Consider the following 27,060-nt stretch of genomic DNA (forward strand, 5'->3'; position numbering starts at 1 on the left):
TATCCTCTAGTTGAATCCGAGGTGCGATTTAACATTACAAAGGTACCAATTACACCTGGATAGGTAATTCTTCACCTCCAGAGTATAATTCTGAACACGCCCTATTTTTTTTAGTATGTATACTTTAATACAGGTATACTCTGTGCTTCTTATCGATACTCTCAAACGATAATCGATTTATGTTAAACGATAAAAAGTATAACTGGCTATGTTCATTCATGAAATAAATGGGAAGGAAGGTTGAAGTTTTGGTGGAACTGTCAGTCTAAATATATTAATTAAAATTAAACCATAAAATATTGAGCTGCGATTTTCTCAAGCGTTTTGGGTATTAACCATATGAACGAATTAAAAAAAATTAAGTTGAAAAATCGTATTTTTCAAAAATTATGTTTCCAAGCCCATACACTCTTAAGAAAATTGACGTTGTCACTAAAAATAGTTTTTTAAATCAACACTTTGATTGATTGACTTGAAAATGCATCAAGTCTGCTCTGTAATCAGTATTCTTTATAGCAGTGTATTTTTTATATCATTCTAGTGTATATTTAAAATTTCAGATACAATTTAATACGACAAAATCAATTCTTTTATTTTCAGGCAAATACAGAGCATACTCTGTTTAAAAAATCTCATAGAATTCAATAGATTCTCATAAATTCCTATCTAGAGTTTACAAGAATGAATGTTGTATGAAAAGTGCAATAGTTGAGTATAGACTATAGAGCCTTAGGCATACAGCTGTAAGAGTCTATCGGATTTTGTAAGCAGGATAGCCTCCATGTTTCACGTTTAGGGCATGCAATTAATTAATTTCTGAATAATAGTTCTTTTTTTAAATTACTCCAACTAAATCTTTCAGATGACCACAGTTTCTCCGCGACCTCTTTAACTAAATTACGGAGGAACAATTTCGGTCAATATATCAAGTTGAGGGTAACATTTGACTATCTAACTATTGGCTACAAATTGGATTCCTTTCCCAGAAATTTGGCGACAATCTGCAGCTGCAATATGAAGGCAGTTTGACAGAGAAAGTTTCCGTCAAGTTGTTGGCAACTGCTTACTCGCCTAACGTACGGCATTAAACTTGGCGACAAATCGTCATTAACGGTTGCGCACGCTAACGAGTTGCAGGAAAGTTGGCGATAAGCTTCAGCTGCGAGTTTACGTTAATTTGCAGACGAACTGATTATCTGGCCTGCTTTTTTTTCCTAATGTGTACATCCAAAAACTACCTTTTTTGTTAATTTCATAGCCAGTTTAAATCAATTATTCTTCATTTGACCTAAAAAGTTATTCATAATTTTTTTCGTCTTTTCTTATTTAAAAGATGTATTTAAATCTAGTTGACTGACCAATACAGTTTCGATCAAAATGCGTTCAAAGTTTTGTCTCATGTCAATTTTTTATAACGTTTTAAATATCTTTTTGCAACACCTGCTTTGAAAGTTCAGTTTTCTAGTACTGTGTATCGTGACGAAACTATACGTCTACTTTATCGCACATATGCGATAAATGCTTCATAATTTTAGTTTTCTTTTGCTTGATCATGATGCCAGAATGATAGCTATTTAAAACCAATTTCGACATTAGTAAGTGGTACTAGCGTAATATTTCGCATGCAAGCGCACGTATCAATTTTCATGTGTTTATTTTAATGCATATTTCCGTGTCGTTTGTATATTTTTTTTTACTTTCGACCAATCACGTGACAAATAGTTTGGCTTCACATAAATTTCATTTAAATTTTAGTATAGGAGGAATATTTACTCAGCTTCAACTCTACCCAACAATATTACGTGTTAAATTTTACCAAACAGTTGTCATTGAGTAGATATATGACTGTTTGCTTTGAGCTGACCTGCAATACTACCGGATATATTACAGTCACATGAAGATTCTTGTAGTTATCACTCGCCTACGACGTAGACTATAGTCTTTCTCATGCGAATGCGACATAATTCAAGCTCATATTACAACATGACAATTGTCAAATAATTCGCTCCTTTCTCCACATGTAGCTTAATCTACTATTTCAATGTCGCAAGGCATGTTTCAAATTGACATCTCTTGGTGCTTTTTTTTTAAATATAATAGAGTATTATAAGTTTTTATGAAATAAATACAAACGTTTCCTTATAAAAATTAAAAATATTTATTGTTTAAACTTCCATGTTATACAATATGTACATAACTGTTGCCAGACTTGATTCAGTCTTCGTTTTACGAGCTGAAATAATACATTACATGTTTTACTGTATTTTTATATACTTTATATAAAATAGACAGCATTAAAGAAAAAATTGGAGCAGAAAATGATATTTATCATCTATACAAACATGAAATTGATTATGTGTTAAATTAATTATTAATGTTAATTACAGTTTATCCATTCTGATAAACATTAACAATTATTACAGACAACACGCTCCAACTTATTTAGTTTTCCTAAATAACTAACTACAATTTAGGATAATGCTTGTAGATTAAAAATAATATAAAATAAAGTATTAGCTGAGACATAATTACACTAACTGTCATTAACATAAAAATGTTACAATGTAAATAAAATAATTTAATTAAAGTTATAAAACATTTATGATGAATAGGGTGATGGTGACGGCAGTGATGATAATGACGATGACGGTTGTGGTTGTTGTTGTTGTGAAGATAGTGATGGTGCCTGATACTGTATAAGAGAGGAATATTTTTGATCTGTTTTTATGTCTGTCACAATGACATTTGGATCAATATTAAAAAGTTTAGCTAATGCTGTACATTCTATTTTAGTTTTAAAACTACCAACAGTCATCGTAGTACTTAGATTAGATAAATCAATAGGTTCCCTTGGAAGTCCATAATAACTGAAACCCTCAGATTTTATTGAAGATTGACCATCTAAATCATCAATAGGAAATACAACACCAGGGGGGTATCTAGGTAAGGGATGTGTTGATTTTCTAGCAACAGCTCTAACGACAGATCCTGTAGACGGTCGTAATAATTGTTTTGTAGTAGATTTTTTAGCTACACCGAGATTTCTGAATATTTCATGTGATGGAATAGTGTCATCGTTACCACTGTTAGTTGATGAATTACTAGTAACATATGTTTCAGTAATGCCAGCCAATAAGGCGTCTAAATTACTGATAGTTCCTTCTATAGCTGCTGCGAGACTTGGATGTTCTTTGGTGCTATGCTGAGTAGCCAAAGCTATAGTAGGGAAGTTTTCGTTACACCGTTTACATCTATAATTATCATAATGCTTACCAATATGTCTTTTCACCCGCATAAGAGAAACATTACTAAAATCACAGACAGTACAAGCATACCCTCTTTGGACTGCTGATATTTCTTCCTCTCGTCTAAACCGTATAGGTAAGTGCGAATGGAACATATTGTGATGATTCATTTTAGTATTTGATTCGCAAACTTCATTACACCATTTACAAATATAAATATCTCGAGATTTATCTACTGCTTCAGAAAATTTTGGCGGTAAATTTGGATGTTTTTTACGACAATGTAATCGCATAAGAGCTATTGAACTTTTTTTAGGACAGTATCCACACTTCATAAACTTTGGAATAGATAAATTATTTACAAGAGATTCTTTAAAACGAAATGGTACTCCTGTTTTAAATTTAGAAGTTTCATTGTAATCCCGGTGAATATTACACCAATGTTTTTTTATTGAATCCAATGACGAACTCCGTAAATTACAATAGAAACAATCGTAAATAGATTCAATATTACTAGGATTTGTTGTAACCTTTTCTTCTTCAATGTCGTTACTATAATCTTGTTCGTTACGAATTTTAGTATACTGTTGAGGTGGTTGGTCTGATGTTCCAGGTGTATTTATTTCTTCAGCTTTCCAATCCTCTAACGGATGATTTATTTCCGAATGTTGCCAAACATCGGATTTAGAATTAGCAGTAAAACTACAGTAGGCACATTTTAATGTATGCTTATTGGCATGAGCTCTCATATGAGCTGCTAAGCCAGTTGCATTTATTGCTGTGAATCCACAAACTACACAAATATCTCCTGCTCCTCCTTTATCATTATTTTCAAATTTATCCTCTGTATTAACTACTTTTAATTTACGCTTTTTAGGTTTTTTTTGTCGTATTAAACCGTATTCCCGCTCCCAAAATTCATCAGTAAGCTTTAGACCACCTGCTGCAGGATTATCTATTATTGTTTCAGGACATCCAGGATGTTTGTTGCGTACATGGTAACGCATCATTGCTTCATCATTAACACTTCGATCACAGTAAGGACACAAAAAGTTAAAACATTTAAGATGATGTGTTCCCACGTGTAGTTTAAAACCATGCCATCTTGAAAATTTAGCACCACAATGCTTGCAAACAAGTGACTTCTCTGGTTTCGATTTTGTTTCAGTACAAGTACTTTCTGCTGTACTTGTTTTTATTACTTTATTACTCTTATTTTCTTCAATGGTAGAATCATCTTTACTATCAATTACAAGCGCATTGTCATCATCATCATCGTCATCGTTATCATTATCATTGAAATCAGAATCAATTTGCATACTACTACTATTTGTATCCTGCATATTTGAAATTTTCTCTGTAAGATCAACTTTTTTAGCGCTTTCAACACTTCTATCAATTGTCGCTGATGGTATTACAGAACTATCTGAATCTTCTAAAGTTATTGTGGGTGGTATAACTTTTTTGTTATCTGCTTTAGATTTAACTGGTGATTTACCAAATATTTTAACGGGACTATCCATCTGAACACGAGAACCCATTGACCCGCGTATTATTGCTAATTGTTTGCTTATCAATGTTTGTACCTAAACAAATAATTAGCATAACATTATATTATTAAAAATTAAATATTAAAATAAATGATAATAAAACTTACCCAAGTTTCTAATTCTTTATTAGGCTGAATGGCAATAATCTCAGGCTTTATATTTTTATGTACTCGATTAACATGTTTTGTTAAATAAGAATGAGACACAGCCATATATCCACATGATTTACAATGCATTCGCCAGTATTGAAGTTCTCTGTATATATGATCCCGTATGTCTTGACGGTAACGGGATTTATATGAATTACATAATGTGCAGGTGTAACGCTCACCGTCAGGTTTTCCATAAGAGCCATATTTTTTTTCAAGTAAGTCAAGGTCAAAATCTCCTTGCACAGATGTAATTATTGATGAATCTATATCTACATCATTAATTTTATATTGAATTTTATTTTTTTCAGGTGAGCCATCTAAAGATGATGATTTAACTTTTATTTTAGCTGGCTTTGAAGATATTTCTGCATCACTTTTACGTTTCGATGCTTTACCAGAATTTTCAGAAGTTGACGTCGGTTCATCTTCATAAAGAATACCTCGAATGTGTCGGATTCTTGGCATGTCTCTTCGCCACAGTGGCGTTGTATCAAAAGGTTCATCAACGGAAATTTGATCTGTACTTTCAACAACTTTTTTAGTACCTTTAACTCGCTCATAAGTTAATGTATAATCAACATTATCATCATTAATGTGCTTAGAAACAATGTGTTGCTCTAAAGACATCTTTGATGGTGTTTTAAAAATACAAAGTCCACATTTAAACTGAGACTTTTCATTGTGAGCAGATATCATGTGGCTTGACATTTCATGTTTGTATGCACACTTGTGCTCGCATAAATTACATTTCCAGTAATTTCCGTCTTTATCACATGGCCCATCTTCAGTTTCCTCTGGTGGAGTTGTTGGCTGGCTATTTTCTGCATTTTCAATTTCTCGTATTACTTTTACAAATGGTCTTTTTTCTGGGTGTTTATCTGTTAAATGACGTTCGACCACATGTCTATTTAAAAAAAAAAAAATAATAATACATAAATATTATAAATAAATTCATTGTAAAATAAAGATAATATGAAAATTATTCTAGTAGCAATTTTGAGCAACTTTTGTCTACAATATTATCAAATTTTTAGTTCATTATATTTCAATCTTAGGTAATTATCTCCAACAGATTCTTCATACTATAATTATAAAAATATTACTGGAGATGATGGCTTCAAAAACTTGCACCATAATATCATAAGACGTACTAATAAAAAAAAAAAGTTAGGAAAATGACATCAATGGTCTTGAGTATTTTTAGCGCAAGTCTCGTTCAAGGAATTAAAAAGTCTCCAATTCCTAGAGGAAGTATCTGGCACAAGACTTACTGCAGATTTCAACATCAATTGCTTAAAAATCTTTCATTAAAAACTTGCGCAAGTCTGCCACCAGTGTATTATCAGAAACTTGACCTACCTCCTTTGCATAATAATTTTAAAACTCTGTACTAAGAAACTTGTCAAACTATTTTGCTCAAAAGACTTTTGAAAGACAATTGTTACTAGAGTGATTGAATAAATAGTGAATAGACTGTGTCAACAAACCTATGATAGTGATGATGATTGCAATGTGAGCACTTATATAATTTTGTGTCATGCATTTTCAAGTGTACTCCCATCTTATCAATAATAATATTCTGAGACTCTTGCCCGGGCGATGGTGTAGGACAGTGAGGACATCGAAAGTATTGCTCTTCAGGGTGTAAAGCTTTCATGTGATCTCGTAACGTGGACTCTTCGACAGTTATATAGTTACAGAGTGCTACACTACAGATATACCTAAAAAAAAAATATTTATTATTTTATATTATTTGTTGATGAATTGACACTAGTAAAAATTGTATTGCATTCAAGGCGCTATATTCACATTAATTACCTTTTGTTTTCTGGAACGAATTTCGGTAGAGATTCAATTTCATTCTGTGATACAGTTTCTTTAGGTGCGCCAGTACTCATACGACCATTTTGATGAGAACTGCTAGCTAAATTAACCATTTTATCAAACATTCTTTCCTTTTTATCTAAACATGGCACTGGATTAACTGGTCCTGATTCAGGGACATTTTCTTCTGTAGCGTGAAGCTGTAAATGTCGCACAATATTTGTACGAACTTTTGTTTTGTATGGACAAACAGCACATTGTACTTCACGTTGATAAATAGCTTGTCGAGGTAATGATTCAATATCCGCAGGACTAAAACTTATTTTTTCCTCTATTTTTGAATTCTTTGAATTACCTTTTATTTTACCTTTTTTAATTTTTACAGGATTTTTCTGTAATATAAAAAAATAATTTTAAAAATAAATAAAATACACATTTTTTTGTTGATTTAAATAATTGTAATCAACTACAAAAATACTTACACAAGCATGAAGAATAAAAAGACCATTTTCTGATGGATTAGTAGGATCAGCTGGTAACATTCTATGATTAGATTTATGTTTCATTTTCATATGACTGACAGCTTGATGAGATACAGGAAAACGTTGATTACAGAGTGAACATCCAAACCGTTTTAATCCATGTGATTTAAAATGATCTAAGAGATATCCAATTTTAAAAAATCGTTTTTGACAATGAACACAAAATAATTCTTTTGTTTCATTCGCTAGTTCACATTGGATAATATGTTCTTTTAAAACTCCAGGTACTTCTGCACTAAAATCACATGCAGAATATCCACATTTGTAAAGATCAGTACCAGCATACCCAGTATGCTTAATATCGTCAAGTGTTTTATATATTTTAATAGTATCAGTATTGCTTTTTTCTGTTGAATTATTTGCAGTTGAATTATCAGTACTACTAAAATTCTGTAATTCTAATTTATCTTCTGATATCGTATTTCTAAAATCTTCAGGATTTAATGATTCTATTTTTTCAATACTTGGTTTAAATTCTGATTCCCCAGATGTTGATTGTACTGATGATTGATTATCTTTTGTTTTATTTGCTGTTTTGTTTGAGTGCTGAATGTACTCTAAAATTTCAATATCACTATCGTTATCATCATCATCGTCATCACCAAGATCATCATCATTTTTATTATCATTATTATTATTAGTATCATCATTATCAGGATTTTTGGTAATTTCATTTTTATCAAAGTTCAATAATGATTGTTCTGCAGGCTTTAATATTTCATTGCTATCAAAAAAGTTTGTATTAATAAATTCATCTTGACAATTTGGATTATCAGGAATGCTCAACGGATCAACGGCATTAACTATTTGTGTTTTTAACTGATCACTGACATATCGCAGTTCTAATTCAGGCTCAGGATGAATTGCTGACATTGCATCTGAATTAGAGCCTAAAGAATAATCAATATTTTTATTTTTGACCGAGTTTGTTGAGTTATCAACTCGCGGTACGTGTAATGGTTTCAAAGTACCTATTGGTTTTTCCGCTATTTTTAAAACTGTTATGCCTCCATTGTGACTAAAATTGTTTGATTCTTTCATAATCATTTCTTTAGTATTAGCAGTAAGTTGAATGGGTTGACCATTTGAATCTCGATCATTTTCAAGTATACTAATAATATCTCGAGGACCAATAACTTTAACCGATGGACGTTGACTGACTGAATTAGCTGGTCGTGGTAAAATTGGTATTGGAGGCTTAGTTAATCCAGTAATTTTAATATTACTAGTAGATGGGACTTGATTTTTACCGGATAAAATACTAGCGGAAATAATTGGTTGTACAGGTGGTTTAGGACGAATTGCCTTAAGCTGCTTAGTATTGTTGTCTCCATCACTTACAATTTTAAGCTCAGTACACTTGTAATTATCGTCAAGATTTCTAATAATTAATTGTAATAAAACATCTTTATCTCTGACTGGCTGAGGTGGTAAAGATCTTTCTAGTATTTTTGGTGGACGATTACAATGGCTAGTACCCAAGTGATTGTGAAGTTCTATTGTGGCATCAGCTCCAGAAAGACAATATAAACATTGGTATTTATAAATTCCGTGCATCTTATAATGATTTATGAGTAATTCGGCTTTAAAATTAGTAGTTTCACAGAGGTGACATTTAAAAAGTGCTAATGTTGAACCATGTTTTGTTTTTAAATGAGCAATGAAAGCTTCAGGAACATAGAATAATTTGTTACATTCATGTTTACATATAAAAGGTAATACATGTTCACGTCTGTCAATCATTTCAGCTGGATGATAGTCTCGCATTCCAAGAATAACGGAAACAGGTTTACCAGGATGTCTTGTTTTTTGATGCAATTCAACATAAGACTGAGTAAAAGCTCGATAAAAGCAATAGGTACATTGAAATGAACAAAACGAGTGTCGTGATTTATAGTGGGCTTTCATATCTTCCCAGGTTTTTGATAAATCATCGCAATATGCGCACCTTTGGTAGTCATATGCATCAGATGACTGATTACTATTATATTCCGCGTGGCTTTGGAAATGTTTACCAAATGTATCACATGAATCTGTTGAGAAGCTACACGATCGAGCCATACATTTGTATAAATGCCGAAGTTTGGATGCTGTTAGCATCGCTTTATATGCATCAGGATTTTTCAATTTTGATGCAGCGGTATTTTGACCCGGATCTTTTGGTTTCAATATCGTTGATCCCCGTCTCAAGACTTTAACAATTTTAAAGTTTTTCGACCCAGAAGTCGACGAAGTTGGCCGAGAAATTGTAACTGTATTTGTATTTGAAGTCGATGGTATAGGTAAAGAATACACCCCGTCTACATTATTCACCGGGCGGAGTTTCTTTAAAATATTCGGAGTCATTACTTTTTTGAGTACTGATACAGGAACCGGCTTAGCCGAGGTTACTGGTGATGTTCCGAAAGCTTTTCTTATATTAGTTACGAGAGGTGGCTCATCACTAGGATTACCGTAAGACGGCGCAAGGCTTACAACATTTTCAATTTTTAAAAAAGAACCCTCTTCTTCACCAGAGTTTACAATATCAGATGACGATTGTACAACATTTTCTTCTGGGTTTGAAACAGTTGTTTCTGGTCCAGTTTCTGCTGTAGGAGACTCTACAGAAGATACTGACGAGCTTTCAGAGCTTAATTTTTTATTAGAATCTGAATCTCCAGTAGAAAGCAAATCTCCAGGAAGCCGACGTAAACGAATAAAATTTTTTGGTCCACTATCATCAGTTTGTTTTATCACAGAAATTTGTTCTTGAGCCGGTGATTCATTTTCTACAGATTCGCTCACTACATTTGTAATTATTGGAAGTTTCATAAAAGTATCATCTGTTTCCATCAAGTCATTATCAGCGTCATCTTCCGTATCTTTTGTTGTTTCTTCGGAACTGGTAGCAGTGAAACTTTTATCGCCTTTTAATTGTGCTGCTAAACGATGAATAGTATTCATCATTGGTACTTTCGTTGATGTATTTATTGTCTGTTTAAGTAAAGAACTAACAGCCGTTTGTATTTCAGTATCTGATACTTCATCACTTGAATCAGATTCATAAGGTCTATTAACATCAGCTGCAGCTTCAAAATCACTAGCTTCCTCTAACTCACTATTACAATCTTTTTGAGCATCGTCATGAAATAATGCAAGCGGATCTTTCAATTTTTTATCAGATTTTTCGGCAGTCAATGCATCAGCTTCTTCATCAATCTTTAATGAATTTTCACTACGAGATTCGGTAGATGTATGATGCATTACTGAAGATGAAGTTTGAGAAATAAATTCCGATTTAAATCTTGGCTCTTCTTCAAATGCATCAATTAATTGAGTTGCTGCAAGCTCTGATACATCGTTAGCTACTCGTTCAGTGACTTCATCATTATGGAGAGTTAAATATTCACCATCTTCTACATTAGCATTATCAGATACAGACTGTGTTTCTGAAGTTGTCATTTTATTTTTCAACTTATCAATAATAGAAAATCTTTTTTCATTAGTATCCTTTTGAATTTTCAATCCAATATTATCAGCAATTTCTTGCATTTTTTTCTTACGCTCCAATTGAATCTCAACTTCTTTATTTTCAAGTTCTGGAGGACAAACAAATGCATTTAGTTTTTTTGATAAAGAATTATCACCATCATCTTGAATAAGATCAGATTTTTCAACTGAACTATTTTTCGAAGGAATTTCAACTATATCATCGTTACTTTTTATAGCTTCTGGTTTATCCTTTTCAATTTTTTTAACTTTAGAATCATTTTCTTCAGCAGAATCTGATTCATATTTTAATGTCATTGATTCACCGAATGATCTATCAAAATCGACATTATCTTTAACTTTTAAGTATCCAGACATATTAATTTTAATTATTTCTGTATCTGAGTTACTTTTATGAATTTTTTCAATGTGGTTTTTAATATTAGGTTCTTTTAATTGAATGAAATTACAAAGGGAACACAAATAACCAGGTATATATTCATCAGAAGGAATTGGATCTTCATGAACCGAAACTGCAAAGTTTTCATTACTTTTCCGACATGTTTTATAATAGTGTGCTCGCATTGAAGATTTAATGGTCGTTTGATACTTGCATTTACACGAAAATCTATACTCACCAGTATGAGTTGTGCAATGCTCATAAAAATGTTCCATAGCAATATGCTTTTCTCCTTCAAAAGTATAAGCGCAAAATCTACAGATGAATTTTCGGGTTGGTCCACTGTTTACTTTTTCAGACAAATTTATAAATTCTTCATCTTTAGCTTCATCGATAGCACGTTTTGCGTCTAATAAAGTCAATCGTGAAATCATAGTTTCATTTTTAGGATGATGATGTATATAATGATGAACAATATTTTTACCACTAAATGGACATAGAAGACATTTGTATCGTTCTTGTCCCGTCCATGCGTATTCGATCAACTGATTTAGTTCTAATTCTGGGTAAGGTAGTTCTTCAACAATATCTTGAATTTTTTCAATTGTCACAGACAATTGTTTCTTTTCATTAATTTTAGATACTGCTTTTGTATTTGTTTTACCTTTATTTTCATTTAATGTTAAATCACCGCTATCAAGATCATTCTCATTAGAAATATTTGCGGAATCATTTTTAGTGTCTTCGGATGTAATTCCAGCGGAGTTTGATGAATCATTACTTGTCTGACAAGTTTTTTTCTTCTTACTTTTAGGCACGACACCCATTTGCCATGACGCCCGTTTCTTTTTTCTTTTTAATGGCTGGGGTTTTTTAATTCCTTCGTGTGAAGTGTCCATGTATTCATCATTATCAACATCAGTAACTTTATCCACACTTGTATTAACCACCTCTTTTTCTTTATCGCTAGCCAATTCTCCAATAATGTTAGTAATTAATTCTTCATTAGTGTCAGTCGATGTTGGATTGCATGATTTTTTGACAGCAGATGCATTACTGCTTGCTACTGAAGCGTCGGAAGCAATACTGGCGTCATCATCAAATGTTAAAGGAGTATTATTAGATTTCCTATCATTTGTATCAAGAGTTTTTTTATTTTTTGTCTTTTTCGTTCTCTTTGTTTTCTTTTTCTTAGAAACTTTAGAAGTACTAGTCCCTTGCCCAGCTGAATTACGTTCAGGATGCAATGAAATATCAACGGCAGCGGTCAACTCAGTGACGTCAATACCAAAGCTTTCATCAGACGAAGTATCAAATACGTTAGAAGAATCTATTTTTGATAACTCGGTTTTTTCTATTACGACACGAGGTTCTTTTAGGGCAACTCGTTCACTTCTTCTGAGAGTAGGCCCGGAGTCATCTAAATTATCATCAGAAGTAGGACTTACAGCTAAAGGATCTTTTGATCTTCTACCCGAATTAATATTACGTAAAACTAAATTATCATCATCGTCATCACTATCAGAAGTACTTATAATTTCTTTCGAGAGTTTAGTTGTACATTTACGTGTTCTAGTTTCTTTGGGTTTAAATGCCACTTCATCGGGAGTTTTACTTCTTTTACTACTACTTCGAGATCGAGATCTTAAATTGAATTCACCTTCGTCTGAATTCATTTCATTTAAAAGTTCTAATGAACTTGCATCACCGAGAGGATTTGTTTTATCATCAATTTCAATAGATGGTAAATTACCTTGCGCTTCTTTTATTAATCTACACATCCGATGACCAGTAGCAGTTACTACACCTTCACTAATAAACATTTCACGTATATCTTCTTGTAACATTTCCAATGAATTTCGTCGTCGTTGTTTTCGTTGTTTTCCAACAGGTTTAATAACTTCCTCTTCTTTATCTTCTTTAGGTACTTCAGTCTCTTCATTTACAACTTCTTCAACTTTTTTAGTTTTTCTTTTCACTGTAGCCTTCTTTGCTTTTCGTTTCTTCTTAACAGGTGTTTTAATTTGTTTCTTTACTTCTTCAATTTCACTACGATGTGAATGTTCATCTTCTTCTTTATTTTCAGCATCATCCTGTAGTATTTCTTCATCAACAATTTTCTTTAAATCTGCATCTTCTTTCTTATCGTCATCAGATTCTGATTTACTAGTTTTAGCTTCTGTATCAATTTTAGTCTTACTGTCTTTCACAGGACTTTTTGGTGGCGATTCTTTTACATTATCAAGTCTGTTCGCTAAACATTCTTCCTCTGAACTGTCAGATTCAATAACAGGCTTTTTCTTCTTTAAAATTTTCTTACGACTCTCAATTGCTTTTTTATCATCAGAACTGCTACTTTCAGATTCCGAATCTATAATTTTTCTTATTTTTTTATATTTTTTAGCATTGAAAGCTTCTCCAAGTTTTTCTAAAAGTTTTGCTTGTTCTAAAAGTTTCTTGCCTTCACCAGATTCCAATGATTTTCTAATTAAAGCTTCAATTAGCTCTTGAGTAACAGTATCTGTTACTTTAAGTGAATCTTCTTGAGGAGATTGACTCTTGATTTCAGTTTCTTTTGAAGCAGTAGAAGTATCAACTGTTACTTCAGGTTCTTCTTTTATATCTTTTTGAGGATTTTCATCTTCATCGAGTTCTATAGACACAACTTTAGTTGTTGCCTCTGCTTCTGACATTTGAGAACCTTGGTCATTTCCAATTGGACTTATAGGTTTTAAATTATCAGAAGATTCTTCAGTTGTACTTGTAACTTCCATTTTCTTTTCATCTTGTAATTTATCACTTGTGTCATTTTGGGTTTCGATTTCTTCATTTACAGGTGCGACATCTACATCCCACTTTTCTTCAAAATGTGACGGACTTGGTCGCGGAGGTGTAGGGGGACGAGGTGTTAATGGTTTTTTAATTTTTGGTATTTTAAACTTTTGAAGGCCATAACCTTTTCCGGTTTTAGCAGTAGTATCTATTGCACCGTAAAGACTGTGTAGCGGTGATTTCATTGATTCAATATCTTTTTTCAGTTTTTCAGTGATAGTATTTTCATTGCTCGATTTACTGTCAACCGAAGGTTTTTTGGATTTTGAATCATCGCGGATTGTAGTGTCTTTTGTTTTTTCAACAACTTTAGCGTTGTTAGTAAGGACAATATTATTTGAATTTGTTGGTTTATTTGTTTCCTTAGTTTCTGAGTTTCTTCGTCTCGGATCTCTTGAGACTGACGATGGATTTTCTTTAGATTTATTATTTATTGTAAGAATTTGAGAATTATTATCTTTTACTAATCTAGGATCTCTTCTTGCATTTGAAATATTTGAGTTGTTGGGTTGTTGAGGAGTTGGTTCTGGTCGATAACGTGGATCTCTTATTCCAAAACGATTAGAATTATCAGCTGATGAAGGTGGACGATCCCAATCACTTCGACGATTGTAACTACTGAAAGAAGAGTCTCCAGTTCTGCCTCTTTCATTTATAAAACGATCTCCACCTCTTCCTCGGTTAGGAGGGTCATTGTTACCACGGTTCCAAGGCAAAGGATCTGTATTAGTTGGCCGGCTGTAAGGACCATCTGCTCCCCTTCCTCGAGGTCCTTCATGAAAGTTTGGTTCATTTGTTCGATTGGGTTGAGTATCCCAAGACGTTTGTCTGGAAGGACCGTGGGGATATTCAACGGGCCTTTCATAAGGTATCTCATTGGGTCTATTCGGTGGGCCACTCCATTGTTGTCTTGGTGGGCCATGAGAGTATTCATTTGGTCTCTCAAAAGGCGCATCATTGGTTCTATTCTGTAAGGGTTCCCACGGTTGTCTGGCGGGTCCACGTGAAAATTCAGCCGGGCGATCGAATGGCTGCTCAATGGGACGATTTTCATGCGGAAAAGAATTAAATTTAGACTGAGGATAAAGATTAGAAGACATAAGAGATGGTATTGAATGAGGAGATGATGACAATGGCCTGTCTTCTGGAAAATTAATTTCGTTATTTGGACTCATCATCGACCTTCCGCCACGATTTAAATTTGGCCCATATTGATTTTGCATATGATGAGGAGAATAACCATCTACTATTCCAGGATTTGCTACATTCCAGTTATCTGGAGGTGGTAAATTTCCAGGATGCTGATAATGAGACTGTCTAGGAGACAATTGAGACCCGTTGGGATGCCCGCGTAAATTTGGATTCTGTCCTCTCCATTGTGGACCACAAAATCCTGAATTTCCTCCAGGTTGCTGGTGCATCGGTGGTTGATTGCTGTGCATATCATAGTGATCTTGATGTCTAGAATCTAAATTTTCTCGCCGGAAATCTGGTTCCACAGACCCGAGATAACTTGGAGGTCCGCCTCTATGTAAATGCATATCGTTGGGTGGATGTGACGGTGCTCGACGGTGATGCATTGGGTTTCGGTCATCAGCATTTGTCATACCTTCATTATGTATGTGAATATTTGCTAGATTGGCATAGTCATCTTCGGAGATACGAGATAACGCGTTTTTTATTACATTTATGTTTGGTATTTGAACATTTGGATCGGGGTTGTTACGAAAGTCGGAAGAGTGTCGAGGGTTCCGATCATAATTATCGTTATAATTTTTATTATTACTGGAATGTATTTGCGATTTTAACTCAGTTTTAAGTGAATCAGATCTGCTATTGGATAAAGGTATATTGTTTCGTGGTGTCATTTTAACAATGTGCTTATCGACTTCCTCCCAACGTCTCTCACTATCTTTATCAATACTTTCTGAAATATTTTTTGTTCCTTTTTTCTCATTATCTATTTTTTTATTTTCTACAAATGATCTTTCCTTAATATTTTTCTTATCACTTTTCTCTGTATTTTTAGAGAGATTATCATTAAGAAGCTCAGCCAAATCTAACTTTGATAATAATGGTGCAGACCTTTCAGTTGGAGGTGACACTAATAGAGTCGATGTCTTTTTAGATCTAAAAGGATCAGGGGGAGATTCATTCCTACATTGTTTAAGTGAATTTGATTTAATCAATTCTTTAGCTACATCTGAAAGACCACTGTCAGAATTTTTTTCCGATGGAGAACCAAATTTTCGCGAAACGGCAGAAGGGCTTGACGCAACAGGCATATGCCTTCTATTTTGTTTCGAATCAACTTTATTATTCTGCCCAAGCTTACTAGCAGATTTCTCACTTGCTTCAAGTATAGACCATTCATCAAAACTATTTACAGGAGAATTGGTCACACCCGCAGGCAATTCAGATCGGCTGTTCGACTTATCATCTAATTTTTTAAGACGCGACTCAGTAGAAGTAACAATTGGTTTTTTCGTAGATAAAGTTTCACATTGATCAGGATTTGATGGTTTATCAATTACATTACTCGCATATCCAGGAGCACTTTCAGTAGGAATTACAATAGGAATATTATTTGAAGAACTCTCTGGATCTGGACTAGCTGGTGGACTTGGGCTTGCTGGAGTCTCATTCATCTTTTTTTTTACTTTTATTTCTTTTTGCTGTACAACTGCTGGCGTTTCTTCAGATTTGACCTTTGCTTTGTCTGGCTCTTTGATTCGGTTTGGAGATTCCTCAAGTTTCTGTTCCACCGTCAACTGTGGATCACTAAAAATTATACTTTTAACGTGCATCTACTCGACGACTTTTTTCTGTTTTAAATACTTTCATTTTATCATTAAAACTTACTTTGTTGGCTCGGCAATGTCCTCACTCTTCTTAACCGGAAAAGTCAATGCATTAGCGCCCTGAAATTTTTCATCAATTAAGAATATTTACTCAAAGTTACACACATGCACGACTAAAAAGTTTAAACACAATTAGAAGATTTAGTGTGAGTAATCGATCAAATCAACATGAATACTCCTTATGCTATTTAAAATATTACTCGTTAAATTCAACAAACAGTGAGTTCAATATACACTCTAACCATTAAAATATTGAAATTTATCGAAAAAATTTCTCTATTCAACGGCTACTTTGATTTCATTACAATAAATATATTTTCACGAATGCAAAGTTTATTTTTCTGTTTCAAGTAATAAAAGCGCATCATTAAAAAAATTTTTATTCAATAATGTTGCTTACGAAACAATACAATTAAATTTAATAAACAATGAGTTTTACTTATACACTAATAGATGGATTTATTTGGGTATAATGATTCCGATTTACTAATAGTTAAGAAAAATTTATTTAAGAAAAATTGACGATAGATGGCTCCGTATGATTGTCGTTACTCAAATTATATTTGTCCCAATGAAAGAGTGTACCTAGGATGAATAGTGTAGGTATAGGGAAGCAATAGACAAACACTTTCTTGTTGGGACAACTATAATAACTAATCTAACCTAATTCACAAAGAGTTAGTTACTCAATTACTATCATTACGGTAAAATAATTAACTGTTAAAAAATGATATTTAATTCAAATAAATCCTTTTATTAGTATACATTAAACGTCATCAGTGAATTAATGATACCTTGTCTACTTTGCTGTGCAGTTTCAACAGGACGGCTTCACATTTTTTCAGAGTCTCAAGCTTCAACCTGTTGAAGAGTTAAAAAAATTTTTTCTCACGTGTTTTAGGCATAGTTTATTTCAATAATAATAAAAAAAAATATTTAAATATGTATTTAAATAAATACGTGTTACATATTAAATAGTTACAATTTATTACAAACATCACAAAAATAAAACGTATGCAGGTTCCAGAAATTACAAAGCAGCAGATGTACATGTGCAAGGTGAAAATACTTTGAGATTAGCTTTTGAATTCATAATAGATACCATTTCAAAGGTAATATGCAAATACTGGTTATCAGATTAAATTAAAAACTATAAATTGTAATGATATTTGAATATCCGAACAGTTTAAATTTAGAAAATTTCAATAAGTTCAATTCAAAATCACAGTTCATTTAAATTATATTCTAATACTTAACCTTAAGATTTGGTGTGTGATTAAAGCTTATCCATATTGACATTAGAAATGATTGATATAGGATAATGTGTCAAGATATATATAGTTTCATTTTAAATTGCAAGTAGCAAAGGAACTCAACTTTATAAAGCGTGCACTTAATAACATACGGTAAATAAAAAATATACGTACACACAAAGTATAACAATATCCGAGACTTAACTATCAAGTTAATGAAATTAAAAAGACTAGAACGCATGGTAACAATGGTTAGGATTTGAATTGAAAGTCAACATTGTTTAATTTGACTTGAATTACTATAAGATGTATTGTCACTACTAATGAGAAATTACTTCAATCTTTAGAGACGATTATCAATCAATTTAAAATAATTACTCTTTCTACCATTATTGTACTCAATTGTTCACTGGTTTCATTTGATTTATTATTGAAAATAACTATAATCGAATTTAATTTCTCATAATTTAAGCAGTTTAATCGAAAAATCTTGCGATTTGAATAATATGTATAAGATTATTTTAAACACTTCGGATATCCAAATATTAACAGCTTTATTCAAATAATTGATCGTATATATTGTTTGCACATTCATCAATGTTTCGTTAACCCGATATCTGCATACGCTCGTAATTATGAAATGTAATTTCCAAAGAAAGATAAATTTATTCAAAAATATTAATAAGAAGTTAGTATTATAGTATATTAATGATTGTGCAATCGAAATATCAACATACTTTCTTTTTTTGCTCGTTAAAATTCCATGTAGCTGTTGCATTTTTTGTAACTGTAGCACCCGGGAAGAATCAGTTACTTTTTGAAGTCTATCAATCATAGCTTCCAAAAAGGGAATGTATTTTTGCATTTCTGCAAACTTTTTGTCGTATTCGTCCATCTTGACAGCAACTTTTTTTTTTACCTGTACCCAAAATTAATTTGTTTTTAAAATATTATAATTATGTAAACTCGAAATTCGTAGTGTTTTTAATTGATTTACGTAATTTTAATTTCATGATAAGATATCTTGAGTTTACAATTATTGAATTTCATTATTTCATACGGTACTTTTAGTGTGAAATGGGCCATGAGTAAATGCAATAGGTACTTTAATAATTAACAATTAATTTATTGTTTTGATCATATATTCATTTTGATTTTTTGAAATCCGCAATTTCTTATGATTGAAAATAAAATTTAATGCAAGCTTCAATATTTGAACTTGAATATCACTTGTTATGTGTCCGGAAGTATTTAGAACGTAGTTGTCTCAACGAAAGATTCCTCCACCTCTCTCTACCTTGATATTATAACTTCCTTTACCCCCATCCCCACAATTTGGTCAATCGGCATTCTCTTGTTGAGACAACTGTACATGATAATGCATTCTGTAAGTTTAACCTTAAATTTAAACTTGAATAGTAGATTTAATTTCGAAGATAATGACGAACAATTTTCGATTAAACATAATGTACTAATACCTATTAAAACACAAAATAAAATTTTAAACGATATTTTAAAGTGTAATAAAAGTTTCGAAATTTGGAACTATTGAAAATTAGAGTTTTTCGTTGGAAAATATTTCTTTGAAGTTTTAATTTATCATGCACGTGCACCAAGGAAAATCCACTCGTGTAATAGAATTTAACATAATAATGAATATGGATTTTTTATGAGGGTAAGTTAAAATAACACATGAGTTAAAAAATTCAAGTACAAAGTGATTTATTTTATTATTAATAGGGTGCATTCAGAAATGCTTAGAGGTGGGTAGTTCCGGACATGTATAGTTCCATGAACTATGTCTTTTGTCGGATACGTATCCGGTCGTTCCTCAAAATTCACTTTAGTATGCTCACTAGTTCTCTTTTTCGCGCCACTGCCATCATTGCCAACAAGCAGTCAAGCAGCAGAAAAATTTTTGATTGGTGATTTTTTATGGAATTTTGAGTTGAATACCAATCATAATTCATTCTCTATTTAGTATAAAATAATATAGTTCGCCGTGAATGCGTCTTAAACACGTAGGTCGCATAGTATGATATTGTGTATACTAGAATATTTTCTATGTCTACGTTCTAAATACTGAACCTTCATGAGAATTAAAAACATTAAATAGTTTCACGGATATGATTCCAGGAACTAGTTCCTTTTCGCTCCGGAAACGTTCCAGGTTCAATCCGGAATGTTCCCGGAATTACCCACCTCTAGAAATGCTCTAACTTTAGTTTTATCCAAGTGTAGCCACATAGTGAGAGCTAGAGTTAGAGCATTTTCGAATGTACCCATAGTTAACACGTTTTTTAACTTCCTGCTAAGAAAATTGACAATTTTTTTAATATTAAACTATTTTCAAGATGATGTCCCACTGTACATAGTTGTGAATGTAATTATTCTATAACTTTTGAACGGGCCAACTAATTTGGATCTTTGATGCGGTATTCAAAGCAGCTTATCAATTCCTAAATTCTGTGTGAAATTGCGCTTGATTAGTACCGTACGTTTTGTGTTATTCTAAAAACAAATGTTTTGCTCGGATAACGTTTATCATACTTTATGGATTGATTTCAAAATCTAATCAGCTCTAAAATTTTAAAACCCGCATTGAAAGGCCCCTTAATGATAAAAAATGTTTTTTTTTCGAATAACACCAGAATCGTTGATCCGTTGTTCGTTGCCCTATGAGCGATTCCTCGCTTTTTTCTTTATTTGGTAATATAAAAAAACATAATTTTTTCTAGCTTGCAACAATTTAACTATTCCTTCTTCGATCTATTTAGTATATATTAAATGAGTTGCTGAAATTCTAATTATTCATGTTAATTATATATTAAGTAATAATTGTCGAATGAACGTGGAATCGCGGAGATTCCCCATGAGCGCGACCGAACTAGACACCGAAATTTTATTCTCCACGTTGCAAAGTATAAGGAACCGAAATAAATAAAACTAATATGGATGTCATATATTGTCAATAGATTTGGCAATGCAGTAAGCAAATTAACATTACGTCGACTCCTCGCGACGCGACCGACGAAAGCGGACAGTGAAACGTAACCAACGAAGGGTTAAACTGCCTGGTTCTAAAAGTTTTTACAGAGTTAAAGGCTAGAAAATTACGTCGAATGTCACCTTGAACATCAAAATTGGTTGATTAGTTCAAAAGATATTAGCAACAAAAAATCATAAGAATTACAATTAATCTCATTTTGAATTATTTCTAATTTTTTTAATTTTCATAGATTGAGTCAAGACATAACTTTTTTCAAGCTCATTGAGCTCAAAAAAACCAATTTATGGAAGAGTATTGTCGGCCTCAAAGAGCTTAAAAGTGTATTCACTATAATGTTGTGAGCTCCTAAAACACAAAGCCAGCGGGAAGTTTTAAGACTGACCCGGGTCAACCGGTTTTAAGATTTTTTTCTTTTCAACTCAATGACTATTGTCCTCAGCGAACCATTTAGTGTAACTGTTATCTGTATCCTCTTCAGCCTTCGGGTACATATCTTCGACGCAATATTTCGATTTTACACTCTAAAACTAAGTATGTAGTCGAAATTAAAACACTCGCTAAATAAAATTAAAACCCTATAAGTAATCAATAGATATTTAACAGACCGTGAAACGCGTTTTAAGAGACAACAAAAAACTACCGTTTTGCTTATGGCCTTAACTATAGAACACATTTAACTTATTTTTAGATTGTGAGACTTGTAACACCATATTGTGGCGAATAATTTTATCAATGACGTAATCTTAACGAATATTAATAAGTGCAATTTATCACACAGAAGGGTATCATTTGACTTCCCCATAACCCAAAAACAACACTGAAATACTCTAATTCAATTCCTTTGCAACCTGGATCTGAAGAGGTCATAAAGAATAAGTTGTAGCCACATTAAATCACTTTTAGAATATTTTAAATCTCTCGTTTTAAAATTTCTATGCATTTAGTAACTTATCGATTTTGCATCCACCATTTTATTTTCCAAGTCAACACACAAAATGGCAGCTCAAGTTATGTAATAGATCAAGTTATATAGTAAGTATAAATGGTTATTTTTCGTGAAATTTTTACCTTGCCAATAAATTTAGTAATAAAAAAAAAGCTGAAAAAAATTTTTTACCGATAAACCAAAGTAACTTTAAAATAAAATTTATTATATTAAGATAAAAATGATTTTGAAATTACTTTAAATTTAACTTTCGAGTATCAAAAATTGTTAATTGGTATACTCACGCATTTAATTAAATGTTATAACGCATAAAAAAAAAACTATTTAAGTTGAATAATGTAAAACAAAAACGAAGCGTGCGGTTACGCGTACGTCCTTTGAGTTTTTCATATTTTATATACCACACCACGTTTTAATGCACATTCTTTTGTTTCGTATCCCGTATAATAACTAAGGCGAACCGATGTTACTAAATTTAACAAATATTTATATCAATATGTACATAAAAATAATACACCATCACGGTTTTTAAATCTAGACATGATTATCAAGTATTTATTATAAATTTATTTGCTACAAAAAATGTACTAAGGATCGGCTTAGTTTACACTCGTAAAAAACATGGTCGTATAGCCCAATAATAACCTTGGGAGCAGATGGCCACTTAAAATGAATAGCGAACTACGAACGACGGACGATAGATTCCGCTAGTACCCAACATTTACCCTAGGCTCTCATATTCCTTTCACTCAATAACGTGAGTTCTCATATGAACGTATACCTAAAAAAAAACTATCTAGATAATTGTATTTACTTACCCTAATAAGTTAGTGTAACGTTTTTATTGAATGTTATTTATTATTTTTCTTTAATAACGATGTTATTAAATTTGTATTTTTAAAATTTGAAAAACTTAAAAAAAAATTGACTAGAGAACTAGTACGGTTAAGAGACTGATCCCGACTGAATGAACTGAATAAATTTCTTTATTTATTTGCTTTGTGATATTACATCCGGTCAGCAACTTCTTCCGGATGTCGATAGCGACACCTGTGTTTGTTAAATAAACTAAATATTTTTTATGTAACTTACACTGTAAAATTAAATTATCAAAACCAAAAGTATCTTTCTCTATTTAAACTTAGATATGTTTTAAAAAATAGAAAATATTTGTTGGAATAATTTGATCAATATTTAACTTATAAGTCAACTTTTTATATTGTAAAACGGAATTTTCAACGCCATCTTTAAATATGAAACCTTAGATTGAAAATTTCCAAGAACTGGTCTTATATGTAGCAACAAATGAGTCATCAAGTAAAACAAGACATGTAGATAATTTGCATATTACGTCGACAGTTTTGTTTATCAAGACAGGCGGATACTCGTATTATAGTGATAGTTAAACCAAAAAGCAATGTATCGCGTAATATTTTCAGAGATGAAATAAAAAATCACATCATTAAAAATCAAAGCCATACCATAATTAGCATTACAAAAAAAAAGAAGCAATAATTGAGAACAATCATGCAAAAACTTATTTATTTTATAAAATTGATGTGTGGACTTACAAACCTAATTTTAATTACGCTGATTAGAAAATATGATTTAAAATTATCTGATAACCCCTGACTAAGAAGAATGACTTAGTCCATACTAAGTGTATATCTACATATTAGTAGATTCAAATTATTTCAAATTGTTTTGAACCATTTTAAATCATTTTTCTTAAGCAGGGACATTAAATTTCTAGAGCCAGCAGCATTTAAAGGATTTGAAACTATCGTAAATAGAATGGTCTAATCGGTGATAATCAATACATGACATCTTTTGAAACTAAAAATTTTATTGATATTACTGATCAGAAAATATGATAAAAAATTATTTTTTATAATAAAATTACGCCCTTTGAATGCTGCTTTTTATAGAAATAAAATATTACGAATCGTTTTAAATCATATTTTTTAAACAGGGATTGAAAATCTAAGCAGCACAAATAATATGATAGACCATATATCTTTTATATTTTCCAATAAGCCGATAACGTACACAATAAAACTGTAAAAACGGTAAGCGAAAATAATATGAATGCTTACCGTTACTTGGAAAATGGCAACTAACATTATATAAAGTGACGTATTTTCTTGAAATATAAATTTAAAAAAAAAAAAAGTGTTTCCTAGAATATGAAATTATTTATTCAATGAAACAATTTAAATAAATAGTTGACAGAGAAAATTTAGTAGTTAAAAAAAAAATTGCTTTGAGCACCATTTAAATATAAGCTTGTTTTCTCAAAGTATTTTCTACCGGTTATTCTAAATTGAGTGCTCACAATACAATTGTTTTATATACTAATTATTTCCTTACCAATAATTAACGCCTTATACTTTTTTCTTAGTAAAACATTATCTTGATATCAAAGTTTATATACAATGGGTTTATTATAATTCTTCAATGGATGAAATAACTGAGTCATAATTAAATAAAAAATAGTTTACATGTCACTAAACCTAGTGTTACTCATATCTTAATAAATCACAATATATCAAAAATGATTTAAAGAAAAAACTTTCGTCTAAGCACGCACTAAAGTTTCTTATATTGTGTGCTCTCTAAAAATCGACATTACTTATTACCGAAAAAATACCCTTGTTACAGCGCTCTCTTTATGAAATCTTAAACCATCCATACATATATTCTAAACCCAATGGGTGTTCCGTAGATGAGCAGATATCTTTTTCCTCCGATACTCTATAACAGTACATAGCTTTGCAAACAAAAGAAACTCAGCTGTATACCGACACTACTAGAAAAATACTAGTACTTAAAAACCCTAAATGTTTAATAATTGTATCAGTAATTAATGAATAAAACTCAAAAGATTTAAATGTAAATCACGGAAATCTAAGTTGTATTTTATCTGTCCTTAAAAACACATCACGCACAGCTACTATATATTTAGTTCTAATTTATACCAGACAAATGACTCCATTTAATGCCATACCACAGAGTATTTATCAAAATTATTGTATAAGTTGTAAAATAAAAAATCAATCACTGCTATTAATTTATATAAAATTATAATTAAAACTGTTTTATTTGCCACATATTTAATTACAATTGTTTATTTATTTATATATATGTAATAATTTATATTATTTTACCATAATCTTATTGGTGGCAATAAAAATTTAATTTTAAAAAATAATCGATAGTAAAAATGTAGCCCGAGTACTGACACCTAATATTCTTTTAATATAAAGTAATAATAGCGCTTCCGCAAATATATATTAGCACAAATAGTAAAAGATCCAACGAACTCATTTTAATGGCCTGAAGGTAGTATAATTTAGTCAAAGAACGCAGACTCGAGATATCCAATGGTCATAGTCATGCATTTAGACACAATAATGGCTGACATTATAGTAATAAGTCTGGTAAAATTAATTCGTCACGTAGCTCCAACATGCAAAAATTTATTTCATCATTACACGATTTCTTACCTAATATTTTTTATAACTGATACCTATTTTATTTAGCAACATCGATCTTGTTTTTTTTCCCGGCTTTGATAATACTTACCCTCAGTATTTAATATATTACATACCTAGATAAATCTTATATCTATACCATTTTCATATTCCAAAATTTATTTACAACCAACTGATAAATCTAATCTACATTTTTATTATTTACTCTAGTATATATGATAGATATTACGAAACATTATCCCACACAAGTTACGACCAACTGATAGATTTTATTGAGTTCCTCTGTATATATTTAGCGACCTCTTATTTCCGAGTTCAGTCGATGAAATCCACTGTACTAATAAATGACATTTGTCTTCGCATCTTAACAGTTCACTTTTTACTTTATATTTTATAAATATTTCATATATTTATAAATAAAGACCTAATGTGAAAATATGGTATAGTTTTATACTAAATAATTCAAAAAGAGGAAGGCATCGGGTTATTTTTTTATTATTATATATTTTTTTTCTCTTATATTTTATTATAAAATAACAAGATATAGTTTTCTGTATACTATGTGCTATTTTACTTATGTATATTCCGTAAAAAATAAAAATCGAAACAAAATAATTTATAATTAAAATAATATTTATTTATTTAAACAAATTATCACGGGTTGGCGGTAAATAAATAAACTAACACTACACGTTAACAATAAAACAATAATTAATATATTTTTAAAATTTTTCTTATGGAACACGACGTTTGCGATGGATTCTCCTCACTCACCATTTTCACCAATGATTTTGTGTGTAAAGTGTAGATAATGTATAACCATGGAGGGTAGAGGTCCCTCTACTTTGTGTTTATAAAGAAAATGACGACGTGGACGTGGACAATATGTCGGTCGAAAACCGGAATCTGAGTAGAGAGTAGAGCAGAGAGCACCAAGTGGTGAATAGTAGTGATGTGCAATCGAAATCGATTAATCGAACAATCGATGTTTTCGTTTCGATTGTCGATTTTTTTAAATCGATTGTAGGCCTTTCGATTAATTGAAAAAAATCGATTCTTTTTTTTGAAAACGATTTTTAAACATCGATTTTTTGTAAAATGAATTAATAAAACAATTTGTTTTTCAAAGTCATTAACTCAAACATTATAAAAATTGTTTGACTAATACAGGCAAACAAATGATAAACAACTTAAGCGAAATTATTAAAGTTAGATATCTATTTGTAATTTTATATAACAAAATTTTACGCTATTTGAAAAATTTAAAAATAATCGATTTTAACAATCGATTTTTATTCAAACGATTCTACAACTTTAAAGTTGCGATGAAATAATCGATTTTTCACAAAAAAAAATTATTAATTAAATACAATACTCCATTTATTGAGAAAATATTTTTTTTTCTGAACTGTTTTTTACTGAAAAAGTTTAAATAAAAAATTATTAAACATAAACAAAGTATTTTATTTGTTATTATTTT

General features: G+C 31.3%; 1 protein-coding gene across 5 annotated transcripts; it reads right to left on the reverse strand.

The window, feature by feature from the left end:
• Window positions 1-2,134: 2,134 nt before the first annotated feature.
• Window positions 2,135-26,612, reverse strand: LOC103575818 (uncharacterized). Of its 5 annotated transcripts, none has more exons than XM_053741610.1 (9): window positions 25,697-26,612; window positions 18,868-19,049; window positions 17,672-17,738; window positions 16,879-16,937; window positions 7,254-16,797; window positions 6,766-7,163; window positions 6,435-6,668; window positions 4,903-5,851; window positions 2,135-4,831 (listed from the first exon to the last, which is right to left on the reverse strand). In XM_053741610.1, the coding sequence occupies exons 2-9, from the start codon at window positions 19,023-19,025 to the stop codon at window positions 2,600-2,602; spliced, it is 13,641 nt and encodes a 4,546-aa protein (XP_053597585.1). In that variant the 5' UTR covers window positions 19,026-19,049; window positions 25,697-26,612; the 3' UTR covers window positions 2,135-2,599. The 5 variants fall into 5 exon arrangements, with proteins under 5 accessions (XP_053597585.1, XP_053597580.1, XP_053597576.1 ...); XM_053741605.1 differs by having other exon boundaries at window positions 25,593-26,612; XM_053741601.1 differs by having other exon boundaries at window positions 24,457-26,612.
• Between the last annotated feature and the right edge of the window lie 448 nt (window positions 26,613-27,060).

Source organism: Microplitis demolitor, chromosome 1 (assembly GCF_026212275.2).
Source record: "Microplitis demolitor isolate Queensland-Clemson2020A chromosome 1, iyMicDemo2.1a, whole genome shotgun sequence".
In the NCBI taxonomy this organism is placed as follows: Eukaryota; Metazoa; Arthropoda; class Insecta; order Hymenoptera; family Braconidae; genus Microplitis; species Microplitis demolitor.

What these genes read in the sequence shown, in the direction of transcription:
- LOC103575818 (XM_053741610.1), bottom strand. Translation starts at nt 19,025, where the DNA reads ATGGACGAATACGACAAAAAGTTTGCAGAAATGCAAAAATACATTCCC. An exon ending in TGCACAGCAAAGTAGACAAG is followed by an intron (nt 16,938 to 17,671) that starts GTATCATTAATT and finishes GAAAAATTTCAG; the next exon opens with GGCGCTAATGCATTGACTTT. An exon ending in TTTTTATTCTTCATGCTTGT is followed by an intron (nt 7,164 to 7,253) that starts GTAAGTATTTTT and finishes TTTATATTACAG; the next exon opens with AAAAATCCTGTAAAAATTAA.